At 58.3% G+C, this 19,314-nt stretch overlaps 5 protein-coding genes across 8 annotated transcripts; 2 read left to right on the top strand and 3 right to left on the bottom strand.

The window, feature by feature from the left end:
• Positions 1–13: 13 nt before the first annotated feature.
• On the top strand, positions 14–5,787 carry SIAE (sialic acid acetylesterase). Of its 3 annotated transcripts, none has more exons than XM_075034973.1 (10): positions 14–218; positions 1,521–1,685; positions 2,817–2,980; positions 3,068–3,206; positions 3,293–3,476; positions 3,848–3,957; positions 4,056–4,189; positions 4,440–4,594; positions 4,680–4,875; positions 4,956–5,787. In XM_075034973.1, the coding sequence occupies exons 1-10, from the start codon at positions 176–178 to the stop codon at positions 5,247–5,249; spliced, it is 1,584 nt and encodes a 527-aa protein (XP_074891074.1). In that variant the 5' UTR covers positions 14–175; the 3' UTR covers positions 5,250–5,787. The 3 variants fall into 3 exon arrangements, with proteins under 3 accessions (XP_074891074.1, XP_074891076.1, XP_074891075.1); XM_075034975.1 differs by lacking the exon at positions 14–218 and adding an exon at positions 479–927; XM_075034974.1 differs by lacking the exon at positions 14–218 and adding an exon at positions 479–946.
• A 170-nt stretch (positions 5,788–5,957) lies between these two features.
• PANX3 (pannexin 3) lies at positions 5,958–10,141 on the bottom strand. 2 transcript variants are annotated; one of them, XM_075034967.1, is made up of 5 exons: positions 9,107–10,141; positions 8,233–8,375; positions 7,913–8,127; positions 7,094–7,758; positions 5,958–6,224 (listed from the first exon to the last, which is right to left on the bottom strand). In XM_075034967.1, the coding sequence occupies exons 1-5, from the start codon at positions 9,285–9,287 to the stop codon at positions 6,163–6,165; spliced, it is 1,266 nt and encodes a 421-aa protein (XP_074891068.1). In that variant the 5' UTR covers positions 9,288–10,141; the 3' UTR covers positions 5,958–6,162. The 2 variants fall into 2 exon arrangements, with proteins under 2 accessions (XP_074891068.1, XP_074891069.1); XM_075034968.1 differs by having other exon boundaries at positions 8,233–8,336.
• Positions 10,142–10,376: 235 nt separating this feature from the next.
• On the bottom strand, positions 10,377–13,340 carry RPUSD4 (RNA pseudouridine synthase D4). The gene is made up of 7 exons (XM_075034969.1): positions 13,133–13,340; positions 12,469–12,634; positions 12,020–12,221; positions 11,694–11,787; positions 11,441–11,591; positions 11,059–11,156; positions 10,377–10,913 (listed from the first exon to the last, which is right to left on the bottom strand). The coding sequence occupies exons 1-7, from the start codon at positions 13,316–13,318 to the stop codon at positions 10,728–10,730; spliced, it is 1,083 nt and encodes a 360-aa protein (XP_074891070.1). The 5' UTR covers positions 13,319–13,340; the 3' UTR covers positions 10,377–10,727.
• Positions 13,341–13,355: 15 nt separating this feature from the next.
• HYLS1 (HYLS1 centriolar and ciliogenesis associated) lies at positions 13,356–19,024 on the top strand. The gene is given in 3 exon segments (XM_075034970.1): positions 13,356–13,409; positions 13,411–13,551; positions 18,170–19,024. Coding segments are annotated over 3 exon segments (1,050 nt in total).
• PUS3 (pseudouridine synthase 3) lies at positions 13,689–18,681 on the bottom strand. Its single transcript, XM_075034966.1, has 5 exons — positions 18,447–18,681; positions 16,655–17,088; positions 14,924–15,489; positions 14,362–14,552; positions 13,689–14,211 (listed from the first exon to the last, which is right to left on the bottom strand). The coding sequence occupies exons 2-5, from the start codon at positions 17,039–17,041 to the stop codon at positions 13,898–13,900; spliced, it is 1,458 nt and encodes a 485-aa protein (XP_074891067.1). The 5' UTR covers positions 17,042–17,088; positions 18,447–18,681; the 3' UTR covers positions 13,689–13,897.
• Positions 19,025–19,314: the final 290 nt, after the last annotated feature.

The raw sequence follows: 19,314 nt of genomic DNA, 5'->3' as shown, positions 1-19,314 counted from the left end.
CAACCGCCGCCCCGCCCCCGCCCCGTGACCCGGCCACGCCCCCAAGCGCTGGTCACGCCCACGCGGGGCGGGGCCTGGCGGGGCAGGGGCTGACCGGTGCCCCGACGCCCGGTTGTCCGTGTCGTGTCCCGTCCCGTTCCCCCCACCCCCCCACCCACCCACCCACCCACCCAGGATGACGGCGTGGGTGCTACTGGCGCTGGCTCCGGTGGCGGCAGGTAAAGGGCTGGGGGAGGCTGGCTCCCCGCGGGCACCTTCCTCTGCCCGGCCCGGGGGGCGGCACACATCCCCCCCCGCCCCCAGCCCTGCTTTGGGGCCCTTGGCACCCCCCCAGCCCCGTTTTGACCCCCTTCTCGGCCTTCCCCCCCCCCCCCCCAGCCCCGCTTCGATGCCTTTGGCAGCACGCTGAGCCCCGCTTCAGGGCCCTTGGCACCCTCCCAGCCCTTTGGCATCCCCCTTAGCCCAGGTTTGGTGTCCTTGGCAACCCCCCAGCCCTGCTCCGGGGCCGTTTGCACCCCCTACGAGCTCTGCTTCGATGCCCTTTGCGCTCCTAGAGCCCCTCTTTGACACCCTTGGCAGCAGCCAGCCCCTCTTCAATGCCCTTGGCGTGTCGCTGCCGCCGTGGGACGATGCTTTACGTAAGGCGGGAGTCGCATGTGGCTTCTTGGCGGCATCTCGTGGGCTCTCCTCCCTTCCCTCCTCCCAGCTGCTTTTTATAGCCTCCAGTCTCTTCCCCGGCGTCTTGGTTTGGTTTTTTTTTTTTCTTTTCTCCTTCGACTCCTTTTTTTATGTAACTTGTCCTTCTTGGAGCCTTGGTGCATGAGACGATGAGAACAGTGATGCGGCTAATTTCAGAGGGGCCGAGAACATGGTTTCTTTCCTTCATTAAACCCAGCCTGGGACGAGCTGCAGAGGAGATGGAGCTCTGTGAGCCCCGGTTTGATCGGTACAACGGAGATCACCCCCCAAATTGCCTCTCCATGCCATGCAAACGTTGCCCCGACTCCCTTTCAAGCGTGGTTTTATTTTCACACCCCAAAAATGGAGCTTTTGGGGGTGCCAGGGCTGAGACCTCTGCTTCCCTCCCTGCTGAAAGGCGCCTTTGCTGGTGCCACATGGCCAGTGTTTCCCATCCTACCACTTGCCAAACTTTTTTTGCAAAGGAAAAGTACGTCGGAACGTATTTATTACCAAGGCCGGGCTGGCAGAGATGCTCCCATGCTGTTATTAGAAGAATTTTTACCAAAATCTGTATCCAAACTCTGTAACACAAGCTCCCGTGCTTTGGGAAGTGACTTCCCTCATAGGGCTGGGCTCTTTTGGGGACTTCAAATTGTGCCGCTTCCTCAGCTCTTTGGTGATTTTAACCACCTTAAAGTTGACCAGGACTGAAGGAAGCTGTAAATTAAGCAGGATCTCAAATAATCTGTATTTAAGAGGGAGTCGGAGGCCATGCGGGGGACTTTTCTCATTGCTTTTTGCCTCTTGGAGATGATGTTTGCGCTGTCTGTTGATTCTAGGAGTGATGCTCAGCTTCGCGTCCTACTACGGCGACCACATGGTGTTGCAGAAGGAGCCAGCGGGGGCCGTGGTGTGGGGCTACGGGGAGCCAGGGGCTGCGGTGACCGTGACTCTCTCCAGGGACGGCGGCCTCATCGTCATGAAGAAGATGGTGCAAGTTAAAGGTCGGTCCTGGACCCTTGGTGGGCAACTGGGGCCAGTGGTTTTGGTGGCCGAGGAGCATGGCCGAGCCCAAATCAGACCTGCTGGTGGGGTGGGGGCTGCTGTCCGCAGCCCCATCGTCCCTGGGTTTGTCACACCGCTGCTCTGGGGTTGCAGAGGTGATGGTGACGTCTCAAGCTCCTGCACCCCTAGAGCCATGCTTTCCCCTTCTCTGGGTGGGGTGGGGGGAGTGATTCAGCAGTCCCCCTCCCCACCAGTGCCGGCCTTTGCTCACTTTGGTTTCCCAACAGCGGGATCCCACAGGCGCCGAGCGGGAGCCGAGCTGCCGCTGGAGTGGGTGGCACTGCGTAGGCTTGAGCCGAATGATGAGGCTGTGGAGGGGAGAGCGGGGGGGGGGATTTAGCTCCTCTCCCTGTCAAAACCTTCTCCGGGGAAATCTCCAGAGCACTCCTGGCTTCTTTTTTTGATGTATCCCCCCCTCAGACGATCCTGCTGGGGATCTCTAAGCCCTGAAGGATGTCGCTTCTGCAGGTAGAGACTTCCTTGAGGCTGGGAAGGCTCAGAGGCATCTCAAATCTCAGCTGGTGGCCTCATTCCTTGCCTAGTGAGTCGGGGCGGGACACTGCTCATCACTTTTGGAGGGGGGTGAAACTGCTGCATAAAGGGCTCTTCCACAGGCTGGAGAGCCCGGAGGCATCCTGTGAGAGAGCAGTGATCCGTCATTATTGGGAGATCTGCAGGATTGGCCCCTAGCTGGGCCAGAAAATCCACACTAAGCTCCAGCAGAATATCTTTACGCCTCGATTCGGCACCTCTAAAATTAGCTGGAGACATCTCGGTGTCACACACACCAAGCTGCTCCTGTAATCCCGGTTCCTCCCAGCAGCTTCTGCTCTGACACACATTTGTCTTTGAGATTTTCTTTTTAACCCCTAAATTCCTGCAGGAGGAAAGACCCGCTGATGCCAGAGAGCTTCCAAAATCCATTTCCCCAGCCTGGCTCCGTGGTGGGGAAGCTTTCCCTCATTGCCTGCCCATCCCCATCAGCTGCTGGCCACTCATCCCACCTCTTTGTGAAGGTTTTGAGGTCTTCATAGGGGTTGTGAAAGACAAACACCGTCCTCTTCTTCCAGGACCTCCTGGGACGTGGACAACTGTCCTGGACCCTATGGATCAGGGCGGTCCCTACACGCTGACAGCTGGGCAAGGCTCAGAGAACGTGACGCTGCAGGACATCTACTTTGGGGACGTGTGGCTTTGCAGCGGGCAGAGCAACATGGCAATGACAGTCCTGCAGGTAAGCCCCCATGGCATGGCCCAATCCTGCCAGCGCAGGCAGGGATCAGGCAGGGCAGCGCCTAGCGTGCTCGCGACCCTTCCCTAGATCACCAACGCCAGCCAGGAGCTCGTCGCCGCCGCTCACTACCCCTACATCCGCGTCTTCGCCGCAGCACCCGCCCGCTCCGACATGGAGCTGGAGGACCTGGAGCGAATTGACTTGCCGTGGTCCATCCCGACGGCCGGTAAGTGCAACGTGCCTTCAAAAAAAAACCTGGAAATGGCTTTTTTTCCCCCTTTTTCCCTTTGCAGCCTGCTGTTTCTTGAACAGAAAACCTGGGCCATGGGAATTTCACCTACTTCTCGGCCGTCTGCTGGCTGTTGGGGCGCTACCTCTACGAGGCTCTGCGGTACCCCATTGGGCTGGTGGAGGCGGCCTGGGGGGGCACCCCCATCGAGGCCTGGTCCTCCCGAAGGGCTCTGCAGGCGTGTGGGCTCCCAGAGGACATGGAAAGGTAAGAGAAGACACAGAAATACCTCCTGCCCTGTGCCACACTGCTTTTGGGGGGGGGTATCCTCACCCCTACTGCTCTTGGGGGTCACCCTCCATCTCTTCCCATCCCACCTCCTCTCCCAAAGCATCCCTGGAGCCCCACCATCCCCTCCGGGCATCGTTTTACCCACTCCGGGTAAAATCCCCTCCCGTGCCGAGAACGTAGGGCCCATCTCGGTGGGTAAAGGGGGCAGTGGCAGCAGGCGGAGGGGAGGGCAGGACTCCCCTTTTGCACAGCGCTTGCTTTAACCATGCAAGGCTGGCTCCTGAAGCCCCAGCTTCAGGACTGGTCTTGTGTTTTGCAACTCCCTTAAGCCCAGCTTTGTCTTCCAGCGTCTCCCCGCACCTGCATCTCTCCGGCCCGCAAACGCCCTCCGTGCTCTGGAACGCCATGATCCACCCTCTGCTCAACATGACGCTGCGGGGTGTCGCTTGGTACCAGGGTAAACCCTCCCCCCACCCTTCATTTTCCCCTCTGGGGTGGAGCAGCCCCTCTCGCTATCCCACTGGGCTCTAACCGACCCCTTGCTTTTGGGACCAGGCGAGGCCAACGCCTTTCTGCACACAGACCAGTACAACTGCACCTTCCCCGCACTCATTGCCGACTGGCGCCAGGCTTTCCACGCCGGATCGGCCGGACAGACGGAGCCGCTCCTCCCATTCGGCTTCGTGCAGGTGAGGTGGGGGGTGAGAGGCAGGACCCCCACCCTCCTGGGGGGATAGTGTCATGATGCTCGGGGAGGTTTTACCCATCCTTTCACACCCTGGAGGCCACTTCCAAGCCGGCTGGAGGGAGACGATGCTGTAAACCTGCGGACAGATCCTGCCAGAGTGCCAAATCCCAGGCAGGGACCGCAGCGGCCGGTTTTGGGAGTGATGGCTGAGCTGCTTCCCCAGCTCCCCGCCCCCCCCTTCTGCCTTGCAGTTGTCCACCTATCGCCGGCAGAGCCCACACGACAGCTTCACCTGGCTCCGCTGGCACCAAACAGCCGATCTGGGGGTCGTCCCCAACACCAGGATGCCCAGCACCTTCATGGCCGTGGCGATGGATCTGTGCGATGAGCACTCTCCCTACGGCAGGCGAGTCCCGGCCGGGGTGGGGGGCGAGGGGGCAGTGACAAAGCTATTGGATACCAACCCCCCCCCTCCTCTTTTTCCTCGGCAGCATCCACCCCCGGGACAAGCAGAACGTGGCCCACCGGCTGCACCTGGGTGCCAGGGCTGTGGCGTACGGGGAGAAAGACCTGGTTTTCCAGGGGCCGTATCCCACCCGCGCCGTCCTGGAGGTGACCAGGGGTCTGCTGAACGTCACCTACAGCCAGGAGCTCGTCTGCCGTCGGAGGGACACGCGGGCGTTCGAGGTGAGGAGGGGGAAAAAGCTTTTCCCCAAGGGCTGGAAGAGGGGAAGCCCACCTTGACAGAGGTTTCTCCCCCTGCCCAGGTCTGCTGCTCCAGCCAGCCGTCCCCGTGCGCGTGGCTGCCGGCACCCGTGGTGGCGGTGGAGTCCCGCACGGTGATGCTGGCTGTGGCCGGCTGCGGGACGCTGGTGCTGGGCTTGCGCTACGCCTGGGCCGAGTGGCCCTGCGAGTATCAGTCCTGTGCCCTCTACAACAGCCAGGGGCTGCCTGCACCCCCTTTCCTCCTGGATGCCCTGCCCACAGGGGAAACTCCGGGGTGCTTGGAAACAGCCGGAGGGAGGGAGCTGCTTCTCCTGCCCGGCTCCCAGGGGATTTAGGGGAGGGGGATGGCGGAGGGAGCTCAGACCTCACACAGAGCGGCTCGGAGCTGCTGGCACCGTGCCTTTCCGATTTGGGGAGGCAGCTGGCTCGATTACTGTCTTACTAATTAAACAACTTTCCAGCTCCTCTTTGGCCTGAAGTCAAGGCTGCAGGGGGAAAAAAAATATCAAAAAGCCAATTTAAAGTGAAATTTATGAAAAATTATGTTAAGATGAGCAGCAGGGCACACTGATGGGAGCTGAACCCCACGCTGCTGCTCCTCCCTGCCCGCAGAGCTGGTCCTGGGCCCCCCCTCCTGGGGACCCCGCAACACCTTGGGGCATAGACTGCTGACCCCCATGGCAGGCTGCTCATAAGATCCAGACACCAGCCTCCGTCTATGGGAGAGAGGGGACATGGGAGCTCTGCCAGAAAACAACCCCACAACCCAACACTAAGCCTGGGGCTGGGACATGGAGCTGCACAGGGTGCGATGCTCTGTAGCAGCAGGGAGTGTCTTCCACCACACTGTGTTAATAAATAGTGAATAAAACAGCTCCTTTTATTCTTGGGGGCTTTTTTTTTCCTTCAGAGGAGCATGCCTTAGTCTTCCATTCCCTGCCTCCTGCTATAACAGCAGGGAAAGTGGTGTGGAAGAGGCGCGCCGTGGCACCCAGCGCGTGGAATAAGACATCTGAGAGAGTCTCTGCACAAAAAAATATTGTTTAACCCTTTTTTGCTGGAAAAACATGTGTAAGAAGGGGAACCCCAAATGCAGGTTTGCTCAGCCCGGCCGCCACTGTAGCATTACAGACGTCACCCCATCGGGCTGTTATCAAAACCAGAGTTTAATGCGCTCGAGCCATGCTAGCAACAAAGAATTGGATCAAACTAGATCCCAGCCACACTGCCTGCTGCCTGCTCTTGGGGTCAGGCAGAGCCAAATGAGTCCCGGGAGGCTTTTCCCATCACTTCCACTCCAGGCTTCGTTTCTAGGCAAAGGAGGGAAGAGGAGGAAGTTAATTAACAGGGTGATCACAAACTGGGATCTTGGGCTTTCTCCACCAGCATGCAACTAGCCTGAGAGCCAGTTGTGCTAGCCCCACAGTTGCCATGCCAACGAGGATGCTAAATACAGCTCAGTCTGGGGTTTGTTTTGTTTTGTTTTGAAACCACAGCCCTCAGACAGTGTATTCAGGGCCGGGAAAGGAGCCCAGGCCCCTGCGCTCCCACCCTGCCAGGGACAAGCTGTCTTGCAGAGCCTAGAAACCACTGCCGTGGGAGCCGGGGATCCCCCTGAGACCGCAAAGAGGCACCCCTGGCTCCCCAAAACTGGAAGCACGCAGGAGAAGGAGCAGTGGTGCCTGGGGATGGCACGGGCAGGCCTGGGGCAGGGATGCGGCTCTACCTCAGAGACCTGTCTCCGTCTCCCCATGCAGCCCCGCTGTGCCCACCAGTGCCATGCCAACAGAAGGGGGCAGGCATGGCATCCTCGGCATCAGTTCCCCCGACCCGGATTTAAAGCTCCCAACCCCTCTCCCAGCAGGCTGGGCTGCTCTCTCTGCCAAAAACGGGGACCCCCCGCCCCCCCACTTTGCCCAGAGCTTGGATTTAAGCGGCAAGCTCTCCACTTTCTGTTCCTATAGCAACTCCCGCCCACACATGGGCTCTCAGTAGCATCACATCCCAGCTGCAAACGGAGACGGCGGCCTCCCCTCAGCAGCCCCCCCATAACCCTTAGGGTCCTGGCAAAGGGTTTAGGGCTACGGGGGAGGGATCCAGCCGCACCCTCAGGGTGGGATCTGGCAGCGCGGGAGCCAAGAGGAGAGCGAAGAAGGCTTCTCTACCAAAAAAAGCCTACCTGGGACCCCGCCGTTGGAGAGGGGCATGCTGCTGTCGGTCTCAGGGGCGCAAGCATGGTGTTTGGGCTTGGTGGTCTCCAGCCCGGCCAGCAGCGTCATGAAGTCGACGACGGTATCGATGTCCTGCTTGTTGGCAGTGGCTTCCCTCAAGGCACTCACGGCGTTGAGGCGGCTGAAGGAGGTCAGCTCTGAGATGTTGGCCCGGAGGAAGAGGAGGATGACGTTGAGGTCGTTGACGGGGCAGGTGAGCATCTTGCGGCTGAGAAGGTCGAAGGCGGGCAGCATCTCGTAGATGGCAAGCAGGCCCTTGTCCCACTGGCAGAGCTGCAGGGCGTTGTAGATGACAACGGGTATGAGGAGGACGTAGACGCCGCCGATGGAGAGGCTGATGAGCTGGAAGATGGAGAAGAAGACCAGCTTGCAGGGGATGAGTGGGGGGACGTGGGGCTCTGCCTGGAGCAGCCCTGTTTTGATGGAGCAGCTGAACTCATCCTGGAAGAAGATGTTGAGGTGGAGGAAGACCAGGTAGAGGCAGGTGGCAGCCAAAAAGAACAGCAGGAGCAGGTTCCTCAGGATGTAGATGAACACCAGGGAGTGGGTGTGCTGCTTGCAGGTGAGGTAGCGCTCCAGCAATGGGAACTCGAAGTACCTCTCCTGGCGGGCCCTGGGGGCAGAGGGGACACAGCAGGGACTTAGAGCCACCCCCCAAACCGAGCCGCTTCACCAAAGTCTGTCCCGACTGCGGCCGCAGCCAGAATGCCACGTGGAGGGACTTTGGAGGGACACGGCGACCACTCGAGGCTGCCCAGCGGCCTCACCTCTCGTATTCCTCCCAGAATCGCTCCGGCTCGGCGCTGGCCTGCTGGACCTTCCTCATGTGCTGCACCAGGCGCACGGAGCGGTTGTAGGATTTGTCCAGCTCATCGATGATGAAGAGGAGGTCGGAGTGGAGGGCAGGGGCGGCCGCGTAACGCCACAGCAGGTAAGGCATGTACATGAGCACCGCCACCACCAGCAGCGAGTAGGGGAAGACCTGGGCAAAGGAGACAAGCGGGCGTCGAGCAGCGTGGAGTTGCTTCACGTCTGCTGGGCACCCAGGTGGGACCTGAGGGCACCCACTCGCGAGCTTGACCCATACCTTGAGAGCCCAGAGGGACTTGGTGACGGCGTGTCCCTCGGTGTCAAAGCCATAGTGGATGAGGGAGTCCCAGCAAGCCGTGTCAACGTAGGCAGACTGCTTCCCTGTGAAGTTGGTGGGAGAGAAGCAGCTGATCTGCGAGCCTAGCGGGAGGAGAAGGGTGAACCTCAGCCACAAAGGTCCAGCGAGCACAGGCGAGCGCTCCGCAGCCAGGTGCTGATGCGTTACAGGAGGGTGATTACATCTAAGGCATCACTTTGAATTAAAAAAGCCTTTTTCACAGTCATTTTGTAGCTGTCCCTTCCCCACTGCTGTGTTTTCCAGCAAGAACTTTTTCCATCGTTTCCCGAACACAAACCCTTTGAGCATGGCTGTGGGTAAACGGCGGGGGGAATTAGAGACTGGCCAGAAACGGGAGTCAAACCAAATCCCCAGGGGCAGCAGCAGGACATCGGCCGAAGCCAGATTTAGCCTGAGGTCACGACACAGCATCAATGCAACCCTCTGTCCTGCCCTCGCAAACCCCGGCGGGATGTATCCCCTGAGCCACCCTGCCAGCGCCCTCCTCCTCCTCGGAAACAACCCTGCAGCACCCAAAGGTGCCAGGGGGCAAGCAGCGTAGGCAGGGCATTGATTCACCCCGCCACTCCTGGGGTTTAGCACGGCTGTTCCCGGGCTTTCCCAGTGACCAATAATCCATTAAAAACAATCAATATCCCTGAGGCAGAACGGTTCCCAAAAGAGGATTTCCAGGCTGCCCCACCTCGGACTGCAACCACACCAGTGCGAACACGACGGTTTTGCAGCGACAGCCAAACTGCCGCTGGCAATTGCCCGCGACCCAAAGATCCCTGTTGCAAAAGCCACGACTCACCGGTGGAGAACTCCCGGGCGAAAGCCAGTGAGACGAGGAAGAGAGGCAGCCCCACTGTGACAAACTTCAGCAGGCGGTCACTCGGCAGCTCCAACCGCAGGCCCTTGGCTCGGGAACCACCGGGATCCGGGAGGAGAGCGTCAGAGAGCATGTACTCGGCGGCCGTGTGCGAGAGGGACATTTTTCTATCGAGGAAGAGGAGACGACGGCAACTGCTGCTGCTGCCCGGGGGCTCTGGTGTCGTCTGAGGCGTGACCAGCTCGAGGAGCGACTTTGTAGGGCTGAAGGCATCACTTGCCAAGCGCTTTTTACCAGGCGGCTGTAAATAACAGCTTAGATGGCGCGTTAAATCAACCGGTAATTACAGAGGGAAGCCTTTTTGCAAATAGCACGTCCCGAAATAGGAAAAAAAAATAGCGGCTGCAGCACCGGGCTGGGAAGGCAGCATTCCTCCCCAACCACAGCTGCTCCCTGGCTCCTCGTGGTTTTACGCCCCTCTCTCATAAGCAGATGTATTTCTGGCGGCACATTCGAGGGCCCATTGCTATTTTTACCCTGCCTGGGGAGCTGGAGGCAGGCAACAGGGCATCACCCTACCAAGAAGCCCCAGCCAGGTACATGGCGGCCCTGTGGGGTACAAAGAGCCCTTTCCAGCACCTAAAACAGCCAGAGGGGCTGGAGAGAGTCCTGCTGCCCAGCCCCGAGCTTTTGGGGACAGGCCAAGACACCAAACACTGGTGGCTGCCATTTTGAGGCAGAACATCAGCTGCGGTTCCCCAGCTTTTCAATCTCTCCACTCGCCTCTCTTTCGAGGCACGGGGGAATGAATCTGGCTCCAAGGCAAGCTCCTGAAGGAGAAGGATCCCAATAACAGGATCTAGAAATAAGTGATGGGGAAATTGGAAGGGGTGGTGGGATAGAAAAGTTTCCCCCAGCAGCGTAGTCAGTGCCCAGAAACCCGCGCCGACACTGCTGGCAGCACAGAGTAGAGGGAGTCCCGGAGCTGCTTGGCCAAGCCAGCAGAGGAAGTCCCCGCGCAGTCTCTCGGCACAGCAAAAAACCCCCACAGCCGCTGCCAAATGGCACTTTCGATGGATTTTTGAATTAAGAGAGTGTCCAAATTTGAGCAGAGAGTGCCAGGATAGGAGGGAGAGACTGCTAAGCAGCTCTGGAGGGAAGAGCAATGGCCCTCAAACCGGGAGGGACTGCACCCAGATATGATCAAACCCGCCTAGGGACTGAGATCCACCTGGCGTAAGCAGAGAGAGACGGGCAACCCTTCACCTCGGCAGGAACTGCATCTTTTATTGCTCAGAGACAAGTTCAAAACAGGGCTTGGGCAAAGCCCAGTTTCTACCCATCCTCATTTGTCCCAACAAGAGGCTCTTCAGCATGCCCGGACATGTTTCTGCACCAAATCAGGGCGAGAAGCCCATGCAAGTACCTGGTGTGAAGCCAGCAACACCAGTATCAACACAGGAGGTCTCTGGTGAGCGGCAGAGACCGTAGACTTCGTCACACCACTGGCTCCGAGGCAGACACCACTGCAGAGCAGCTGGACCCAGCGCTACCACGTGCTGGAGATGCGGAGATAAGGCGGTACCGCTCCTGTCCTGCCTCATTAGTCATTAGGTACATCCAGCTTCAGCTTCTTCAGAGTCTTTTCAAAGAAGAGGGGCGGCTTGCAGACGAGGTCTAACCGGTCGCCCAGGGGCAGGGAGAGCCGGTGGGCGTGGAGGTGGAGGGGGAGGTGGCGAGCCTTGCTCTGCTCCAGCTTCAGCCTCTTCAAGGTGATTTCAGGAAGCTTCTGTGGCGAGGAGAGAAAACGTCCCTTCCACAACCCCATCTCTTCAGCTGGGACTTAAAAACCCCAGCCCACAGGACACAAAGGGGCTGCCCAGCCCTGGATCCGGCTCTGGCTGCCCCCCCGCCCGATGCAGGACCTGCCTTACCTGAGGTGCCAGCTTGCTCCAGTGTGAATATTTGTGATCCCCCAGGATGGGGCAGCCCAAGCCATAGGCCAGGTGAACACGGATCTGGTGCTTCACCCCTGAGAAGGGAAGGGAAAGAGGAGAAACATGACAACCAGCTGTGCCAGGCCTCGGCTCCCACCTGCCGCCCTCAGTGCCGGATAATCCCGTGCCCAAATCACCAGCAGCCGGAGAGTAGCCCAGCAGCAAACCATTGCCCCGGGGTGGCTTATTCCCAGAGCCTTGGCCCAAAAAGAATTTCAGTCATGTCTAAAGACGAGTTCCCACTTCCAGCGCTGCTCTTGGCTGCGGAGCTGCACAGGAAGCGGATCCAGCAGCCGACACAACTCCAGCCAGGCCTCACCTGTGATGGGCTGGAGCTCCAGCAGAGAGCAGGCGGAAGAGCTAGCCAGAAGACGGTACCGTGTCACAGCGCTTTCAGCATTGCGTTTTTTGCGGATTTTCACTACCTTTCCATCCTCTGGAGACAGGTGATAGTTTGGGGCCAATGTCATCTGAACGACAGTGAGAGGGTGAGCCCGCAGAAAGGCAGGAAGGGGGTGCCAGGGACAGGGAGCACCAGGCCAGAACAGCAGCCGAGAGGACGTGCGGCTCACCTTGTAGTGCGACTGGTGGCTCTGCACCTCCTTCTCCACGATGGGGATCTCCACAATGCCCTCGGCGGGGTCTGGGTCCCCCAGGCTAATTGCCCTGGGGAGGGAAACCAGAGGTCTGCGGGGTGTTGCTCCAGCAGGAAGGGAAGACTCCCCTCAGCTCCTCTCCCTACGATCCGGCCCCGTAAAAAGACGCTTGAGCGAAGAGAAGCAAAGACCCACTGTTTCCAGAAAGCCCCATGTCCCCACACCCCAGTGACTGTCCCTTCACCCTTTCTTCTAACCCTACAGGCCCTTCAAAGCTGCTTCTCCACCCAAACCTTTCCTACCAGTAGATCTTCTCCACCTGACGAGTTTTGAAGAGAAGCCGGATCCTCTCTGCTGCCTCCTTGCTCCGTGCCAGCACCATCACACCTGTGGTCTCTTTGTCCAGCCGGTGGCAGAGGTGGAGGGGTTCGGCTTTCATGTTCTGCAACATCTTGGCCAAAATCGGCAGCACGTCAGCAATACAATTCTTGATCCCAGGGCCACCTGCACAAACCACAGGCAAGGCAGTCAGGGGAGACGTTCACCTCCCTGTGTACCTTAAAAGTACCCCCAAAATGTGAGGCAAAGGGTGTGATCTAAAGCTGACAAACTCCCCACATCCCTCCCTGGGAAGGAGAAGCTCAGCGCAGGGAGAACAGAGCCAGAGGATCCCCTGTCAGCGCCAAGGAGCCATTTCCATTTCCCCCTCTACCACATAGGCATGGATGCGGCACAGCTGGCCTTCCCTCACCGTGCACAGGAAGGCCGTAGGGTTTGTTGATCACCACAATCTCCTCATTTTGGTACACGGTTCCCTGCTTGAGCACTTTGGCCAGGACGTTGGGGTGAACCTGCTGCAGCTGCTTGCTCAGCATGGCAAGCTCCCGGACCCATCTCTGTGCCGGGTCTGTGGGGATCTGAGGAGAGAACAAAACGCCATTGGTGGAGGATCGAACGGCCCTCGGCTTTCGTGCAAAGCTCCTGCATGACCTTTAGCAACTCGCTCGCCTTCCAGCCAGCGGCGCTGCTGAGGAGGACTGTCACCCACGCAGTCGCTACAGGGACGAAGGCCGGCCGCCGTCCCTGCAATCCCACCCCATCACCCAGCTCGGTGGGATCTCGCTTAGCCGCACGCAGGGGCGACCACCCACAAATCCCGCTCCAGATCCTCCCCCGCTAGCCCGGGGAAGGGGCGAGGAAACCCCCGCGGGCACGACGGTAACGCCGCCGGCCCGTCCCTGGCTGCCTATTCCACCCGCGGCCGGGCGGGGGCGAGGGACCCGGGGATCGAAGGAACCAGGACGAGGGACCCGGCCCCGCTCCGCTCCACGCGTGCGCCCCGGCGGCGCAGTGCACGCTGGGAGTTGTAGTCCTGCTCCTCAGAGCCCGGCCGGGCCGCGGCCATCACCCCTCACCTCTCGCTTCTTCTTCTCCTCCTCCTCCTCCCTCCTCCGGGCCCGCAGCCGTTCCGCCAGCTCTTCGGCCCGCACCGCCGCCGCCCGCCCGCTGCCGGAGAAGGTGCGCGCCCCACGACCCAGGCCCGCGGCGGGCGGCGGCCTCCGCCGCCACCACAGCCGCAGCCCGCCGCTCGCCGCCGCCATCTTCCTTCCTCCTTCTCCTCCTTCCCCCTTCTGACCAATGGCGGCGGCGCGGAGGCGGTGCTTCAGCCCGCCCGTCCAATCGGAAGGGGGAGCAGCCAGTCGAGCGACACCCCCGCCGCCCAATGGCGCCGCCGCGAAGGGCGGGCCTCGGGGGAGGGCTGTTTAAACGCCGGCGACGGTTAGCGGCCGGTAACGGTCGCGCCGGGAGGACGGGAGCAGCCGGGCCCTGTCAGGTACCGGGGGGGCCCTGTCAGGTACCGGGGGGGGTCAGGCCGAGGAGGAGGGTGGGCTCTAGCTGCCTCAGCCCAGGACAGCCTCAGCATTCCCCGTCCCACCCCCCACCAAGCCCCACAGCGTGGTGAGCGGCTCTGAGGGGACTGAGGCTACACCCCCACTCTACCCCATCCTCTCCCAGGCCAGGACACAGCAGCACTCCACAAGATTAGTGAAATTTATAAAAATACACTGGAAAACTCCTTTTTTTTTAAGCTTTTTTTTTTCCCCCCAATTAAAAAAAAAAAAAACCCAAAAAACTAAAGCGGCAAGCCGCCCTTCTCCCGCTGAGGTGACCCGTCACCATCACTCGAGGTCTACGCAGACCCGCTTGGGTGGCTGCTCCGTGGCACGGCCGCTCCCCGGGGCATCGCTGCAGTGGCTCCTCTTGGTCTCAGGGGGCTGCTCGTCTCTGTCCCCCCCCCCCTCCAGGCCCCAGGGGGTTGCGATGCGACCCCTCCGCACGAAGTGGCGGATGCGGGCCTCCAGCCCCTCGCACTTGGGGCGGGCCAGTAAAGGTTTGTAGGTGCGGGCTTTGACGCCTTCCACAAAGCCACTGACCTGGCTGCGGAGTGGAGGCTTCATATCTCTCCAGAGGATGGGTGTGCTGTTCCCTGGGCCTGCAACAGAATTGAAAAAATACCAGTGGTTTCTGAGCAATCTATTTAAATACCCCTTTCGTGGTTTTTTTTGTTGTTGTTGTTGTTTTTTAAACCAGTTACCCCCATCCCTCTGTAATTCCAAGGTATTGCGACAAAACCATCCCTTACTTTCTTCAGTAGCCACGGGAGCAGCATCTAACCCTCCTAACATGTTACGTAGCACTTGAGTTTTGACTGCGTGGTTGGCCCAGAGCTGCTGTAGGTGGGTAACGTTGAACTCCTGCACTTCTCGGTCATAGAGCCACTGAAGGTTTTCGAACTCGCAGTCGTACAGGACGAGGGGAAACTCGACGGCCATGCTAGGGAAGAAGAGAGAAGGCGTTACTTGTCACCATCTGGGGGGAACGCTGTGACAAAAAAGGCTCGTGCAACAGCACATCAGCCTGTCCTTTCTGCCAAAAACAGCCCCGTCTTTTTCAGAACTCCTTTTTCTGCTAAGAACTGAATTAGTTTTAACCAAATACCAAGGGCTAAAGCCATCAAAAGTTTGTCCAAGAGCAAGAAAAACGAGATCCTTTTGGATACCTCCCAGTGAGGCCACTGGCAGCTTGCTTCCATATTGTGAGAGACTGCTTCACAGTCTGGCAGAGAAGCAGCTCGCCAGCAGCACTTTGCATGCAGCCATCACTTTGGAGAAGCAGCCCAGGAGGTTTTGCTGAGCTCTCTGTACCTGTACTGCGGTTTTTGGGGGTTCTTCTCTACATCCAGCAGCTCGTCAATGATCTCCGGGCTCTCCATCTTCTGGCCGATGAGGAAGAGGATCGCTATCATGCAGCGGACTTGGTGGTAGAGGAACGCCTGTCCCGTCACTTCAAACTGGCACAGGCGGAAGGGATCCTGCGGCCCAGTTTCTCCTCCTCTCTCCACCCACGTCACTCCGGCGCTGAGGATCGTTCTCTGGAAGTTGACCACCCCATTGGCGACGTCCATTTTACACAGGTTACGGAAATCGTGGGTCCCCACGTACCTCTGGGCTGCGGCGTGCATGAGGGCCACATCCAGGTCGGCGCAGGGGAAGAAGTAGCGGTAGGTCCTCTTGAGGCAGCTGAACCGGGCACTGAAATCGGGCTCCACAGGGGCCCAGGCCAGCACCCGGATGTCGGGCGGGAGCACCCTGTTCAGAATATGGGTGTAGCGGAGCTCCTCCTCCCCCTCGCTTCTGCCTTCTGAGTCACCCTTGTGGCCGTTTAGTTTCTTCCCCTCTGACAGGTTTGAGCGGAGATCTAGGGAAATCACCTGCAAAATGAGGAAAGCCAGGATTAGATTGCAGATGGGCATATTTGGCATGCCAAGCCAAGTCTTCCTACACCGCTGCGAAATAAATTCAGGATCTCCTACAGATGAAGGTGTCTTAAATCAGGCGATCTTACCACCCCTTCCTGCGGGTAAAGCTGCAAGTGCCTCTGCTAAGGTTCCTAGCAGATGCTACGGATTCCTTTAATAAAACAGAGAAAGTTGCAGACTGCCTACGTAGCATGGTCTCGAAACGGCTTCAACTTTAGTCACTGTTTTTAGGATATAATGTGCCTTTTTTTTTTTTTTTTTTTTTTTGTGCTGGGGGTGATGACTTGAACACAGTAACAGCCTGGCTGTCTGAGAAACCTGGTGTGGGAACGAGCCAATTAACGCTGCAGGTGCCTGCGCGCTTTAAACGGTGCAAGAAAACGCAGCCCGTGCCCTTATTTCCTGTGGCTCGCCTTGTGAAGGAGAGCAGACAGCCCATCTGAGCCAAAACCACCCGGGCGAGGCAAAAGCTAAGCCAGCTCCCCTTCCTGAGCCGGGAGGGAAGGAGAGACAGGCGCAGCAGCGAAGCCATCACGGCACAGGAAGGGCTGAGCTTTCCCCAGCGGCTCGGCCAGCCCGATGGCTCTGTGCCCACCAAGCGGGCCGGCTCCCACTCCCACGCTCCCTTCTGCTAGCTGTGACTCCCCTTGGACCCTTCTGCGCAGGAATTCAGCTGCCTGGCTCTGCAGGAAGCTATCTGATTCTTGGATTTTTTTTCTTTTAAGTTTTTGTGGGGTTAGGGAGTTAAATCAGCTGAGAGGGCTCTGCCAAGGAAAGGCCATCTCGCCTTTTTTTGGCAGCACTGATCTATTGGGGAAGCCGCAGCCTAAAACACATTTCATCCTCTCAAAACAGGCCCCTGGAAAAAAAAGTAGCACTGATATGGAAAAAACTAGCACTAATACGGGAAAAAACTTAGCACTAATAAACACTTTGAGGGTCTAAAATCCTCATTCCACGTGCAGGAAGCCTTCACCAAGGCTCGCTTTGAGATTTAAAAGCTGTCAGCTTTTAAACAATGAATCCAACCTGTGCTGCCTGGGCTCGTCACTGTGGGATCTCCATCCCACACAGGAGCCCTGAAATCCGGGAAAGCTTGGGGGGGTGGGATCCTGACCTGTCCAAAGGCACTGACTCCTTTGTCCGTCCGCCCGCAGCGGTGGTAGTTGGAGGTCTGTCTGTCATCTACCAGCCGTGTCTTCTTCAGGGCTTCAAACAGTTTCTCTTCGATGGTGTTGCTGGTGTTCTCCTGGCTGGCAAACCCCTGGTAGCCCCAGCCCAGGTAGGCGATCTTCAGTGCCACATGTCTGCGGCCGTGGGCGCCGAAATCGAATGGCCGTTGTTGGCTTTTCTTGGCTTTCCCGGGGGCCGAAGGAGCCCCTCTTCTCCCAGTGCCCTCCTTGTCCTCTCGGAGCTTCTCCTGCAGCCGCTTCACCTCCTCTTCCAGCTCCTGCACCCTCCTCAGGAGTTGCTCTTGACTGGTAAATGCGCTCTCCTCGGCCATAGCCGCTGTCTCGGAGCCTTAACTAGTTGCTGGCAGCTCCTCAGGGTCTGCAGAGAAAGAAGGAAATTGGGGCATTTAGTGTTTTTACCTGACTTTTATTACACCTATAGGCTCGCTCTATGAAATAATTGTTACTCGCAGAATAATTCTCTATATTTTTTTTTAACACCTCGGTGTTCCTAACAGAGCATGGGAAGGGCCAAGGGGGCTTAGCTTAGACAGCTTCATCTTACTCAAGTCTCTTCTTTTGCACTTTTTTAATCCCTCCTCTTCCCCCAGCCGCTGCCGCACGATGGGATCTGCTCTGTCAGCCCAGGCACGGCAGCAGCACGTTCCCGGCTAGCCTTTTGCTATCCGCGCGGAGCCGTCACAGAGCCCTTTCCATTTTCGCACCGCGCTCAGCCAGCATCAACACTTCAGACAGCCCGCTAACGGCTGCCATTCATCTCGCCGCACCATCTGCTCTAACATTTTGTAACGGCACGGTTCAAACTTGCTTTTTTTTTTTTTTTTCCTTTTTTTTCTCCTTCCAAACCCCCTTCGTGGCGTAAAGACATCCCAAACCTGTGTCATGAGTGGAAACTGTGGCCGGATCCCTTTTCACTGCAGGTCTTGAGGTTTACTACAACCGGTCTCGGCTACAACAACCCAAAAGCACCTAAACATGCTGCGCTGCGCTTTCTCCTCTGCGGAAGTCAAACACCCTCTCGGATGTCCCTAGATTAAATAACGACTAGATACGGTGTTTTTAAAAGAAGGTATGAGGGGAAAATCATTAATACCTCTGCCTGGCATTTGTCTGTCATCCCGTTAGTACTTTATGTACCACGTAATTAATTTTAGCTTGCTTTTCAAGCAGGGGTTGCCTCAGGGGGGGCTTCAGGGCTTTATAGCTGTGCTGCCTTTCCATTTGCCGCAGGGAAAGAGCCTTCTGCTGGCGGCAGGACGTTTAGCAGCGCGGCCAGGGCTCCCAGACCCCCGTCCGATTAACTGCAACCTAAATCAACACCCCTGAACCCCAGAAGTTGAGAGTCAGAGCCCTCTTTATGTCTTTGGCCAGTTCAAACGTGCTGCAAGAAATTAACTCTGGGGTTTTTTGGTATTTTTTTTTCCTTTTTTCTTTTTCAGAATCCACCCAGTTTGGCGGAAATCATGGAGGAGATGACAGGACCGGACAGGTATAGGTGGGCCGCTCCGGATGATGAGGAGCAGCCGGGGGCCATGCTGGCCCTGGGCCGGCTGTACGGCCAGCAAGGAGACGGCGAGGAGCGGGCACGTCCCCATGACGATCCCTACGCCAAGAACTCCCTTGTTTTGGGGGGGCAGCTGTCCCTTCCTACATTTTCGGAGGATCGGAGGGGAACCAGGAGGTTGGTAATGAAAAGGAAAGTGCTGAGGCACAGACCCGATGGCGGAGTAGAGGTCTCCGATGAGTCGGTGACCAGCGAGGTGGAGAGCGAGGCTGAGGTTTGGAGCCTGAGGCAGAAAATGCTTCAGCGAAGGACAAGTCCGGAGGACAGCATCTCCGAGGGGGAAATCGAGACGAGCAGCAGCTCCCTCGATGAATCCCCTCGACGGTGGCCCCGTGGGGAGAGTCCCCCCTCCCTCCTCGGGGATTTGGGGAGCCGGAGCTCTCTTCCTTCTCAGTACGCTGCTGTGGCGGGACAACCCAAATCCTTCATTCCTCCGCGGTTCGAGCCGCTGGGACGTAACCGGGGAAAAACCGACCCGGTGGCCAAATATTTTGAATATAAACGAGAATGGGAGAAATTTCGAATCCCGGGGGAGGATCGGCGACAAGAACTGCGCTGGGGCATCCGGGAGCAGATGTTCTGCCAGCCCGAACTCCCCGTCAAACCGCGGCGTCCCGCCGTCCCCAACACTTACGCCGTCCCCACCGAGAAGAAGCGAGCGGCCTTGCGCTGGGAGGTGCGCTGGGACCTGGCCAACGGCCTCCTCCCCAGGAAAAACACCTCTTCCTAGTTTTCCCCCGCTTCTCCCGGCTCCGGCGTCCCGGGCGAGGATGAGGAGGGATGGGGCGCGAGCACCGAAAACCGGCAGCCGGCAGGAATCCTTGAGTATTGGGAGAGACGGGGAGGTAACGGCTTTTTTGGCATGGAATTGCCCACGGACCGTTGTCCTCGGGAGGTGTTATCGATGGCGCCCGGGCGGCGCCTTCCTCAAATAAAGCACATGGAAAGATTCATTAAGGTTCTGCGGGTTAATTAGAAGCGCCTCTTAACAGCCCCCCCCCCCCCCGCTCCACCCGACTG

Source organism: Buteo buteo, chromosome 9, assembly GCF_964188355.1.
Source record: "Buteo buteo chromosome 9, bButBut1.hap1.1, whole genome shotgun sequence".
In the NCBI taxonomy this organism is placed as follows: domain Eukaryota; kingdom Metazoa; phylum Chordata; class Aves; order Accipitriformes; family Accipitridae; genus Buteo; species Buteo buteo.
Note: the sequence above shows the minus strand (reverse complement) of the source record. Positions and strands in the feature narration are given on the sequence as shown.